This window comes from Cariama cristata, unplaced genomic scaffold (assembly GCF_000690535.1).
Source record: "Cariama cristata isolate BGI_N322 unplaced genomic scaffold, ASM69053v1 scaffold12981, whole genome shotgun sequence".
Classification (NCBI taxonomy): domain Eukaryota; kingdom Metazoa; phylum Chordata; class Aves; order Cariamiformes; family Cariamidae; genus Cariama; species Cariama cristata.
Window position 1 is genome coordinate 23,289 of NW_009597646.1, and position 13,065 is coordinate 36,353.

At 50.5% G+C, this 13,065-nt stretch overlaps 1 protein-coding gene across 1 annotated transcript in view; it reads left to right on the forward strand.

Moving 5' to 3' along the window:
• The first annotated feature begins 3,737 nt into the window (after positions 1–3,737).
• Positions 3,738–13,065, forward strand: part of LOC104168403 (exocyst complex component 1-like) — a 29,566-nt gene continuing 20,238 nt past the window's right edge. The window contains exons 1-4 of the mRNA XM_009708984.1: positions 3,738–3,861; positions 5,212–5,339; positions 9,467–9,626; positions 10,408–10,601. Coding sequence (XP_009707286.1) covers positions 3,738–3,861; positions 5,212–5,339; positions 9,467–9,626; positions 10,408–10,601 — 606 coding nt within the window. The remainder of the gene's footprint in view (positions 3,862–5,211; positions 5,340–9,466; positions 9,627–10,407; positions 10,602–13,065) is intronic.

Sequence of the window (13,065 nt, forward strand, 5' to 3'; positions counted from 1 at the left end):
AGTGTGTCCCAAGCACAAGACTTCCTTCATACTTAAAGCTAAATTATGCATCGTGATTACGCGTCTTGCTTAACGAGGGGACGTCCTGTGCCATTAGCATCCTGCCCGACTCCTAAACCTCCTGTAGGGTCCTGAGAGCCTTTGTTAAAGGGAGACAGCACCTGGCTAGGGGTTGAACCACAGCTGTTCTCCGTTCAGCACTTCGACTCTCTTTAACCAAACAAAGAGGAAACTGAGGGCAATTTTACCTTCCTTTGCTCTTAGTCCAAGCCCACTTGATGGCCAGCGGCTCCGATGCTCTGCTCGCTCTCAGCGGCAACCGGCGGCTGCGGCATTTGCACCGGGGATTGCCTGCCCTTGCCTCAAGCCGGCGGCTCAGGGGCTTCGCTCACGTTCTTCAGGCTTCCTGTTTGTCTCTGAAAGCTTTCATTTTACAAGCAAACTATTTCCTGTCCTTGCGACTGAAATCCCGTGGTTTATCCTCAGCAAGACGCGGCTGGTAAAGTCTTTGAACGCTTTTCTTTTCACTAACGCTCTCCTCCTTGCTGTCAGCTGTCTGGATGGGTGATGTGCACCTCTCTGAAAATTTCAGGAAGGTTTCACTGAGCTCTTTAAGTCTTACAGGTTGTCTCTAGAAAACGGGGGGGTTAACTGGCTCAGCTACAGACAGCTTTTCAATTACATCCGTGGACGGTATTGTGCTTTCTGCATTAACTTATCAGGGAGCAGCGAGCCCTCTATTACTTCAGCTTTCAATCATTTTCCTGTAGCTGCTCCTCAAGTGCTATTCTAAACCAATTAGGGAGTTTGACAGCAATAGCGATGTAGACGGTGGGGTCTGCGGGCTGCCAGCCCGCCTGCCTCTGGAGGTGGATGCCGTCAGAGAGGCGGAAAAGCTGGCAGGGATGGAGGAACCAAGATAACCCGGTGAGGGCCTGCATTCAAAGGGATGCTATGGTGACAGAATCATTTGAGCAGTAAATTCCTTTTTTTTTTTTTTTTCTTTTCTTTTGGCCACAGCCATGGTAGAAAAAGTTTAAATAATTGCGGATGTGATTTCAAACTCGTTAAGTGCGTGGCTGAGCTGCAAGCCCCATCGCTGTGGGGAGGGAGCTGTTGAAGGTTTCATTTGTTCCACTTCAGTGCAGAGCAACCGGTAAATTTCAATAACAATGAATTTCCCTTAGAAAACAATGGAAGTGAGTGTTCTAAATATTATTATTTTCCTACAGCCTATGTTTTTATTTATCCTTAATTCTTACTAAAATATTGGCGTTAAATGCAATCTTTTAGTTGTCCCCGCTTTGCTTATTCCCTCCGCGCCTGGGCCGGGGGCTGCAGCGGAGCCGCTGGCTCTGTCCGAGCGCTCGCCCATCCACGCAGGACTTGAGCTGCCCTCTGCTCCCTGACGGCGCTGGGCTTGACTTACCCTGGAAATGGGTCCCCATGAGTCTTAGGCCTGACTGGGAAGCTGTGCGAGAACATTCCCTTCAGAATAGTGTGGATTTAAAAAAAAAAAAGCGGTTTGTGAACAAGCAAGGCGTTCTTGCTAAAAACGTTGCTTCTGCTAAGATGATTTAAACAAATCCTTTCCTGCTTGGGTTGGGTTCTATTTCGATACCTCAAACCGAACCAAGTCGCCTTGTTCCAGCCTAGCACTGAGCTGAGCTTAGCTGAGCTTTCGCCCTTGCTCTCTGCGGGCTGGGCTCGGAGGCAGGACCCTCCTGCGACACCCGTGTCCGAGACCACGTGGGGCTTTAAGTGTTGGTTTTAAGGAGACGTCCAGGAGAGATTCCCTTGATGAGGCTGCTTTCCTTGTCCGTAAAGTGGTGGTCATGTCACTCTTGCAAAATGCCATGAGATGCTGCGGTGGTTTAAAGCTGGACGCTGCCATTTCCTTAGATGACTTTCAGTCGTGCACATCAGAGCCATTCTCGGGCTGTGCAGAAGCACGTTCAGCTACGTAAGCAAAATGAGGGGGAGAAGAAATTGGGGTTTGTTTCCTCTTAGACTAAGAAACCAGAAGATTTGCATTTGTTCAGCTGGCTGGAGAACTCAGACACGAGTGCCCACACGTTTCCGTGAAGCGCTTGCTCGCTGCACAGGGCCAGGGAACACAGCGGTGGCATCTGCAGGAGGGGCTCGACCCGGTAACTGAGAGCACCTGGGCTTCCCATTCCCCCTGTTACCCCCTGCTCCTCTCAGCTTAATTAGCTGATTAGCTTGGAGCTAGGGAAACACAAAAGGGTGGGAGAGTGGGGGTCTCCTTAGGAGCTGCTGGCTCTTAATAGTGATTTGCTAATGAGTCAGCAAGGGTGCGAAACCTGTGAGCTCCTTCCTTCTCTGCACAGGGTGCTTCTCCTCTGCTGCTTGTGGTCCCAAGCCCCAGGGACGTGGCAGGGGGCTCGGGAGGGCAAGGCAAGGCAAGGCAGCCGTTTTGGGGCAGCATCTGCCCTGCTCTGCATGGCTGCAGGAGAGCAGAGGGGGACCCATGGGGGGGGAACTGGGGATGGAAGGGGAGGGGGAAGCGGTGGTGGCCTGAGGCCCCTCTCCCCCTGCTATTTCTCCTAAAATGGGTCTTTTTGGGGACTGGGGAGGGAGTGGGGAATCCCAGAACTGCCAGTGGAGGAGGAAAGAAGAGCAGCTGGAGGTCTGCAGTGATGAGAGCTGCTGAGCAGAGCTCAGCCCAGGGCAGCGGAGGAGGGATTTGGGGAGCACAGGGGCGCAGCAAGGGGGGAGCAGGCTGTGGTGGCAGGATGTGGCCAGGCAGGCTGCAGAGGCTGTGCATTTCCAGCCCCACACGGTCTTGGCATGGGAGAGACAGCACAACATCTCTTGCGAGGCACATGTCTTAGCAAGCCGCTCACCTTCCCCTCCATGCCCATGCTGCAACCCTCCGAGCCCCCTCCACAGCCAGGGCTCTGCTTTCCCTCCTGCAAGGCTCCAGCATCACCCCGGGCTCGGTGAGTCGTCTCTGCACACCCGGGCTGCTCAGCGGGGCAGGAGGTTGGCAAGGCAGCTGGGCTGGCGAGTTGATCTGCCCTCAAAGGGCTCCTGTGCATTTCTGCTAAGCTACAGCCCCGGGGATCTCCGAGGACCAGGATACCCCAGAGCTGAGCTCCCAAAGTGGAGCTGGACTTCTTTTTTTGCAGCACCGACTTGCACGGTCATGTATGTCCATCCCATGCTGATGGCAGGACACGCCAGCTTGACCTGAGCACTGCGTTGTGCGACCCAGGAGGGCGATTTCTTGAGCTGTAAGTGCTGAAACAACACGGACCAACAAAAATAACCAGGCAATTGATTGCTTGCTTGTAGCTGCTAACCCGTTTCACCTGCCCATGGACATGGTCCTGTTGCTCAAGACACTATGCTGAGTCGGAACCGAAAAGGATGGGGTTTTGGAAGAAATTAGGAAAGTTTTACTGTGGCCGCCTTGGGCTGGATGCACTGGGGGGCCCTGCTCGCACTGGGCAGGAGTTTAGACCAGCTGATTATAAAAAGCCCTTCTGGCCTCCAGTCTGCAACAATTACTTAACGCTCGTGCTGTCTGCAAGGCAACAGAGACGAAATCGGTGTGGCTGTAATGTATTTTACTGCTGTGCCAGGAGCTTGGGTGCGGGTGGTCTCTGCAGCCCGTCTGTGTTTCGCAGGAGGTGCCGTGCAGCCTGCGGTGACCACGAGCATCAGCGGGAGGCTCAGGCAGCTGCCACTTGCCCTCGGGTTTAGGTATCGCCATGGCTTCTCTTTGGAGCTCGCTGGAAAAAGATGTGTTCAACCCGCAGAAAAAGAGGCTGCTGGAAACCGTTCGTGTCTGGAAGACAGGGAAGAAGAAGAAGATGTCCGTTCTCTGTGTCGTGGGTGAGAACCCCGGGGGGCTGGCAGACAGGTTGCAAACCCAGGAAGGTGTCTTGCAGGTCTAGTCAGAGAGTTTGGTCTCTGATGGCTCTTTTCCTAATTTGAGAGAAGAGATAGGACCACTATTTGCAATGCTGTATTTTAAGATGAAATGGTAAAGATAGGAGCTGTGCCATGTCAATATAGCACATCGAGAGCTGGCAACAAAAGCACGAGTTCCCTCTTAGATGTCGGATGATCTTTAGCTGGCTAGAGAGCTGGGGTCTGCAGGATTGCTCTCTCCATCAATGTAAGATTGTTGGGGTTTTTTCACCATTTGCATTAAATCTGTCATTAGAGGTCAGCAACAAACCATTCTAACATGGCGCAGCTTTACAGCCTCGTTCTGTCTCTCCATAGTTTTTGGTGGAAGTTTTAACAGTACCCAGATATTTCAGGAGTACATAGCTAGTTGATTAGGATCCAAAGGTGCGAGTGCTTTGGGACGTTTTCCACCCCCTTTGGTCTATGCTTTTTCTAGTTACTTCATCACTCCTGAGAAGTTGTTAGCACAGATTTTTTTGACAAACTTGCAGGGGAGAGACTTTCCTGCCAATGAGCTTCTAGACAGCCTGGTCACCTACTGCAGGATTCATTTCTGACAGCCTTGGCCATCATGTTTGACCTAAATGATGTGCTTCAACTCCCTCTGTAGTCAGTGGAGGGCGGGAGGACTATCTCCAAGGGATGATGTAGCTACCCTACAAGTAGCATCTCAAACACCTGAGTTACCCCTGGAACTGTCCGTGTCAGCTTTCCAGAGATATCTAGCTCATATGGGAGATCTCAGTTATAACCACCAGAATGATGTACAGGGAGTGCCTCCCAGATGAACCAAGAAGTGACTGCAAGCTAATTGGCACTGGGATTGATTTTTGACGAGACGTGTTAGTGTGGTCAGCAGTCAAATAAGGCAGTGCTTTGGGACCCTGCTGTAGGGCCAGCTGTATGGTAGGTAACTATCATAAATCTTACTGCACCAGGGCACCCTGTTCCCATCACATTTGGCTCTTGCTGAAATATTACTTGTGCCTTCTGTAGCAGCCTGGTTTAAAACTCACTGAAATTATTGGGAATCCCTCCATAGACTTCAAAGTACTCTGGATTAGACCCCGGAGACTCCTTCCCCTATGTAAATACTCAAGGAAGGGAAAAGTCAGTAGAAATTCTGTAGCATCTCTCCATACAGCCACAATGCCGAAATCGGTGTCTGTGTGTCCATCTGTACCCATCCGCTCACACCAAACTGTCATGCACTGGGCTAGCAATAATGTTGTGGTGGTTTGGTTTGTTTTTCCTGTCCCTCCTCCTCAGTGGACACCTTTAGGCCAACGCAGCCGTTTCTGGTGAAGGTCAAGGTAGACCGAGGAGAGCAGTACAAGATCGCCTGCAGATGGCCTTTAGCAGAGCTGAAGCTGGTGGATGGCAAGACTCTCGATCAGGTAGGATTGATTTTCCTTCTGTGGCAAAGGGCAGAACTGATCACAGGGGAGAGACGTGAATATGAAGATAGAGAGACACGGGCTAGGATCCATAGGGGGATTTGGGTCCTCTGGAACTGAACCCATATGTTTAGATGGTGGGAAGAAGAGCGGGGGGGATGGAGTGGGGTGGTGTGTGTATGTTTGTGTGTGTGATCTCTCATATAGGACTGAACCAGCCTGAAAGATGCTAATTTTGAGAAAACAACCACCATTAAAAAAAAATTTAAAAGCCTTCTGCCTTCCCTGAGAGCTGTTTCCTAGAGTCTGGTGAACTGAGGTCCCTCCCTGATGGCTCCTCCATCCATCCTACATCAGTGCTTTTGGACTTCTCGTTTCCCTCATCTCTTCCAGGGAGATGCCTGTGCCCTGGATGCTGAGGCTGGGGTGATTTCCTCCCTCCTGACTCATCCCTCTCTCAGTTAGGAAATGTCAGGCTGGCCGAATACCCGACCAGGATGAGCAGTCAGTGAGTGACCGCTACATGGACACAGCTTTCACCAAAATCAGTGGGCAAACTCCCCTTGTTCCTCAGGCTGAGGACCTCCCGAAGCTCTTTGCAGCAACCCTCAGAGGCTGGAGAGATGGGCTGCAAAGTGCTGCTCTTGTCAGGTCTCCAGCATTTACAGAGCACATTGTCAGGCCCATCTGTCGATCCATGCTGACAAAGCTTCTTGACAGACATTTGCATAGGGTATTTAAAGATTAAATGGAGGCATTTACTAAAAGAAGGATTATAGAGAGCTGGAGTCAGCGTGAGTCTGTGCTTTTAGGGTGACATTAAGGTTTTTGGGAAAGAAAGCATGGACAAGATATTCCCTTTCTGCTGCTGGGGCTGGCAGACTGTCGTTAAAGTTGTTATAATTAGTTTTTTTATTAATGTGAATGTTCCAGGGGCTTTGGCAAGGCGCCTGGTTTTTCACAAGCATAGAAACAAATGAGACAAAGAACAGCTTTCCAGTTCTACATCCAGGACAAATAAAGTACATCTGCACAGCACGTCTGAAAGGAAAATCACAATTGTGGGTTTGCAGGGCATCTTGATCCTATGGGTAGAACTGAACTGATACCTCATTGTCTTACGTTTTCCTGTACACGAGGAAATACACGCTTTCGTCCTGCCTGAGTTTTCTTCTAGCAGATGGGCCTGGCTCCATCAAGTCTTCTAAACTGCCTTGGCTCCCGAGGAGTTAGGATTAGAAGATACTTCCAGGATTTTCAGTCCTTTCCCCGTCATTCGCCATCCCAGTGAGATAAACTGACCATATGCTATCGTAAAGTATTTTTGAACCCCTTTCTACTGGGAGGCAAACAGAGAACTTGGTTGTCCCGATGGCTAAAGCCTTCTTGTGACTCCCAGCCTGTATTCCTGCCCACATCATCCCCGCTTGCGCTTGTGCTGCGGCTGTCCTTTAGGTCAGACATCTCTTCTCCTTTGCAGATGTATTTTTAGATTGTGGTCACCTCCCCATTAACCTTCCTTCTGGCAGGCTAAGCAGCCTGACCTCCTCGTCTCCTCTTCTGCGTTGACTTCTCTCTTCCCTTCATCAGGCATGGAGCTCTCTTCCTCACCTCTTCCCAGCTGAATTCGTCTTTCTTGAATGCCAGAATGGTCCATATCATCCCTAAAATGAGATCTCCTCACCAGCTGAAGCTGCTGGACAAGGTCCCCAGGCAGAGGGGAGGCTGAAGCAGGAGGCTGCAGCCGGGACGTGTTGACATCTCTCGGGGTCCCACCACGGAGACCCCCACACAAGGCAAGCTCCCCAGTGCAGCCCAGTGCTCAAGTTGGCACAGTCCCTCCCCGCTGCATGGCTTGGCAGCTTCCATGGCAATCAACACAAGAGCTCTCCTCTGTAGCAGGTAGTGTCACCTACAGCCAAACCCCAGCTAGCGAGTCTGTATTCAGCACACGTCGCATGGGCTTGGTCGTCAGGGCTGCCCCGATGTGGTGGGAAGCCCTCTGTTCCCTGGCACCAGCAACGTACTGACACTGCAAGTCCAGCGGTGCTTAAACCTACAGCTCCCTTGACCAAAACAGTATTAATATTTATGAAGCGATTAACGGATGCCTCCCTGCTTTAATAGCTCCTCATAAGGCACGCCATAAACCAGGCGCACTGTCAGTTCCTCCCCCAGACATCGCTGCTCGGTGCGGCTGCAGGGGCTGCTACCGAACCTGCAAAGCAACGCGGGGGTGTGATGGATTGCTTCAAGGTGTTTAGAAAGCAACCCTTAAAGCATCGTAGGACTGCGTCAATCCTCATAAACTCTGTGTCTGTTATGATGATTAGTATCAATAATTATAAGTGCGGCTTCTAAGTTCTCCAGAAGATGAGATCAGGCTGTGCCGCAGAGCTAATGAGATGGTGCGGGAAGGAGTTTCTTTCTGTGGGATGTTCCTAGTTCAGCAACCTCCCTTATTCTCTCCACCTATATATTGCTTAGTGGCAAAAACTAACCCTCCTGTGGCTGGAGTTCCCCGTCCATGAGACCACATCCTTTGGGCCTAGTGTAGAGATATGGACGCTTACACGGATGAAAACAACACGGGGAAATGCCAAGGGTGCTTTTTTCCCAGTCTATGCTCCTGTTATCTCAGGTGGTCTTCCCCTGCCAGGGAATGGGGCCGCTGGGAGATGCCAGGTGAAGTATGTGTGATACCACAGTGCTGCTGGGGGGATTTCAGGGCTGAGCTTGTGGAAACCTGTTTCTGTTTTTTTTTTCTGAGTGTTCCCAATTCTTGAGTGAAGAGAAATCTGAGATTTCAGGTTGGATGAGGATTGCAGAGGGAAATATCTGCAGTGGGAGGCAGGAGGGGATGCTGGGCTTACTCCAAATGCTTAACTCCAGTTGATTCGAGCTTTCTTATTCAGTGCATCATTACACTGCAGAGCTTATTGCCACAGGATGCTGTAGATGGCAACACCACGAATAAGTTCAAAAAACCATTAGAGGAAATCAGGGACAGTAGGTCCTTCAAGGGCTGTTAAACACAGTGCTGTGGGTACAACCTCTGGCTCAGGGGGCTGCTGGAGGCTGGCGGGGAATCCGGAATGCAATATAACTCAGAACTTGCTCTTTGAATGCTTTTTGTCCCCAGCATCTGCCACTGGCCACTGTCAAAATTCATCAGCATTCACCCCCCAAAACCTGCAGTAAAAGGTGAGGGGTTTATACAATCTGGAAATAAATCAGTGTGCTGGATCAGGACACTGGGACTTGGTTGACTGCTTGGTCTGACCTACTATGGGTGTCCTGATGTCCACTTCTAGGGTCAGAATTGCTGTGCGCCCTTTTATTTTCAGTGCTTTTATCATGCCTATGATTATTTGCCGAGTGTCATGAACGTGCCTCTCAAATCCTACCCAGTTGCTCTGGGATGGCCGCAGAAGTCCAGGGAGAGATGTCGATATCTGCAGGGAAGGAATACAAAGAAAGATTTGCTGTTAACTAGAGGAATCACCTGCTGTCAGCTTGGAAATACAGAGCTTGTCAGGGAGTTCATTGATTGAAAGACTTCAAATCAAACTTCTGACAACAGCTACCCTGGGCACGGTACAGTCGGTGTCCATCACGTCAGGCGGTGCAGGCATGCTGGGGGCAATAGCCCATCTTAGCCCTTCATCAGATCAGAGTCTGACTATAGCTGTCCAGCTCCACCAAAACCAGTCTAGCCATGGGCGTGGTGGGACCGGTAGCACTGGTCTCCCTGGGGTCACCTTCCCAGCATGTCCAGCCAGGCTTTTTGCTAGGTGGTCTCAGGGAACTGTCAGGATCATCCCCCCTGGTTGAAGGGACGGAGATGCCTCTGCAGACAGAGCTCTCGCCTCTAACGTCTAAGCCCTGTGCTGGTCTCCATTCACAACGTGGTTTCCTGGGGCCACCAAAAACCCCAAAGCTTGAAACTGCAGGATAGAGGTGCATCTCCCTCCCTCCTTCGACCAGGAGGTGGTTTTCCTCCCGCTGCACAAGGTGTTTTCACAACATCAGTGCCTGCCATTGAAACGTGCTGCGGACCTGTGCTGAGTGTGTGTGGTGTGGCAAGCGGCATCTAATTGACGTGGTAATTAACTGTTGACATCTAGGCAAGCCTGGATTTTGATCTGCAGTTCGATAAGGTTTACAAGTGGACCGCTAGCAGCTTTGACGAGAAGAAAAGCTTTATCAGGTGCTTGTGGAAGCTGAACCACCGATTCCTTGCCAGCTCGATCACATTTGTGAATGTCCTCTCCTGTGCAGCAGAAGGTAATTAGTCTCCTTGTCACACTTGGAGTGGTTTGGGTTTTTTGCATCATTGCTATCATCACTTGAGGAACGGGAGGTGAATGTGTTTCAAACAGTGAATGCGGATGATGTGAGAGGCTGAGGTGGGTACCAGCGAGAGGAAAGCAGGAGGGTCCATGATTTGTGTATCATCTGGAGGCACAGCCATCTGATCTATCCACAGACCCATGCCGTAGAGACACAGCGCTCGGCTGGGAAGAAAACCAGACGGACAGCTTATCTTATCTCCAGAGATGCTATCTGCGCGCGGGGCTGGGGAAGGCGAGCAGTAAAATGTTGGTGATGGCAGGCCAGGGGGAGAGTGGCTGCCTGCCTGGTAACATTCCCCAAAAGCATATCAAGAAATACAGATAGATATGGATATAAAAATATCCTTTAATCTACAACACATGACTATCAGAAGAAACCTGTTCATCTCCAAAATTTGTCTCAGCTTTGCATAACAAACATATCAACATGACCCAACACACAATCCTAGGGAGGTGAGCAAGTAAAAACAGAACTAGAGCTCAAATTAAATTTCAAATATCCTCTTTGTTCCTCTTACAAAGCTGACCCTTTATCCCATGCACATCTTTCTTTGCTCCATGCCATGATCTTATTCTAACTGACCAGCAGGCTGAGACCACGGGACTCATGTCATTTGGACCCAATGGGACCCCTGGGCTGATTTTAGCAGGGTTAATAAAATGCCATAGCCAGAAGGCTTTGGCCATCTCCACATCTCCTCCTGCCCACGCAGGGAGACAAAGGCCCCAAGAAGACAGGAAGGATGCTGCGGAGGCTGAGAGCCAGGAGGAGCTCAGTGCCTACCAGGAGATGACACCGAAAGAAGCTGCCGATGTGTTGAAGCTGATGGAAGAGTACGAGCCCCTTGTGAACAACTCTGTGGCCTTTGCAGAGCAGTTAAACAACGATCTCCATGTGCTAGATGAGGTAAGGGGGCCAAGGCCTGTGACTAAACCAAAAAGAAGGAGCCTGGCATGTGGTGGTACTGGACTGAGTCTCTGGGGATCAGCGGCTCTTTGGTTTGCTGTGAGCGCTTGATCTGAAAGAAAGTCAACTCGGTGTCGTGCTACTTCAGCTCAAAAGGCATCAGGAGGATGCTGCTGGTCCCCTCTCGAGGGTCCGCGTTTGTCCCACTGTGCCCTGTACTGGGGCTGCCCATCCCTTGCAGGGGCTAAACAAGCACCTGCAGCCCAGCACCAAGCGTCTGTCTCTGCTGAGCTTAACCACCCTTAGACGTTGGCTTGAGCGGTGGCTCTCCGATGAACACGGTGACTGACCCACTCGGGGCAGATGAAGGCCACTGTCAGTTTTGCAAAGGAGTAAAATAAAAAAGTGGCACGGCCCCAGCTGCAGGGAAGGATGGGGAGCCCAGCTGCAGATGGACATGTAGCTGTGAGGGATGGCGTTTTCTGGGGCAGCGCAGGGATGGGTAAGGGTCTAACGGCGGGGCAAAGTGGGGTGCTCTAGGGGTGCTCTGGGGCTGGCTGAGGGAGGTGGATGAGAGTGGGGAGCTCCAGGAGCTCCTTTGCATTCCATAGAAGGTCTGCATCCCACGCAGTGTGAAATAGGACCATTGTTTCTGTAGTCACCAATGCAGAAGTTTGTCTTGGGATGTTGCCTCTGCCCCTTGCTGCTAGGTCTACAAGCTGTGCCTCCAGCCAGGTCAGTGCTCAGCAGCGACCCTGAGCAATCCCGCAGCCTTAACCTCGTCTGGAAATGATTTACAGGAGCTGTCCCGAGGGGAAAAGGCGGTGACGATGCCCACGCTGTGTGTCTTCCCCTCCCTGTCTGCACGGGGCTGGGTGTCCCACGGGGAGGGTTAGCCCGCCAGACACCTCGAGACACCAAGAGCTCCCCAGGCTCCGGCCAAATCCACAGCCAGGTCCACAGCTCACGGCGTGCCCGGTCCAGCGCGGCCATCCAAGCAGGACACGCAGTGGGGACGGGTCCTGCCACCTCCCCATGAGGGTTATCACAGATACATCAAAAATTCCTGTTATTTCAGGTGGGATTTTTTTAACTTGAGCACAAGCACATCAGTTATCTTGGGAAGGGGAGAACAGAGAAAAGCTGGGTAGGAAGGATAAAGGCTGCTGAGCAGGGAGGGAGGGGATGAAGGTGCATGTAAAAAGTGGGGGGTGATGAAGGGCAGAAAGGGAGGTCTGACAGACGGGGATGCCTGGAAGAAAAGGAGAGGGCCAACGATGATCCCTACAGAAGGAAAAGCAGCAACTAGGGAGAAAGAAAAGAGGAAAAAAAAGAAAGAAACAGAGCTGGAAGGAAATAAAAAGTAAAAGATAAACTGTAGTAGAAAGGGCCAATGGAGAAGGCACGCATTATTTTGAGACTAGTGAGATTTATTTACTTTATTGGAGTTGCGGTATTTTATTGCATTTTGCAGAGGATAACTTGTTTGTTTGGGTGCCGGAGCAAAATAACGAGATAGCTGCTTTGAGCGTTTATCTTACCCTAATCTGTCTGGTGCTAGGATTTTATGGGTAGGTAACTGAAGAACAAAGGGAAAAAAGAAGCCAAAGGAAATATCCTAAAACATAAGAGAAACCACAAACCCTAAATCCAACCTCCTTTAGCTCCAGTATTTGTTGTATTCCAAATCTGTAGTTACATATGAGTTCTTTTTACACTTGGAAATTTAGTAGTTAATCTGGAAGACCAAACAAAGTCGCACAGGCACTTCGGGACTGTTTCCCAGCTGTAAAATACCCTACGAGAGTAACGAAAAAATCTCTGTTAAGGTCTCTGAGATGAAAGGTGCCGTCGAATACATTATTTTAATGCCCTCTAATGAATAAATGTCACCTCTTGCTAATACAAATTAATTAATGAGATGTTTCTATTTCTGAGGTTTAATCTATGATATTAAGTGTTATTAATACCAGCAAGTTAGACTGGCACATGCATATATTTAAACGTTTTTCCCCACATCTCAGTGATAACACCTTGTCCTCCTCTTACAATACTAATCACCCTCTGCTAACGAATCTCTTCTGGGGATGGCGAAACACTGCACCGACAGCCAGAAAGCGCTTATCTGCTTCGGAAGGTGGGCAAGCACGGCCAGGGCACCTGGGAGGCAGTCGGCTCTGATTTTCACATTGGTATTCCTACGTACTTGCAGGATCCCAGCACCTGCTGAAATAAAAGCAGCTCCTGGCAGCTTTGTGCTGCCTGCAGCAGGAAAGCTATGTCCCTTCCCCGAGGGGCGATTCTCCGGAGAGCCCTTTCTGCCGGCAGTCGCCCTGCCAGTGTCACCGGTGATGCTTTGCTCTAAGCAAACCCCCACGGGTCTCTTAAGCCCTAATAAGACAATCTGAAGGCATGGCGGTGACAGGCTTGCAGGAGGTTTATGGCTGTAATTTAGGAACATTTA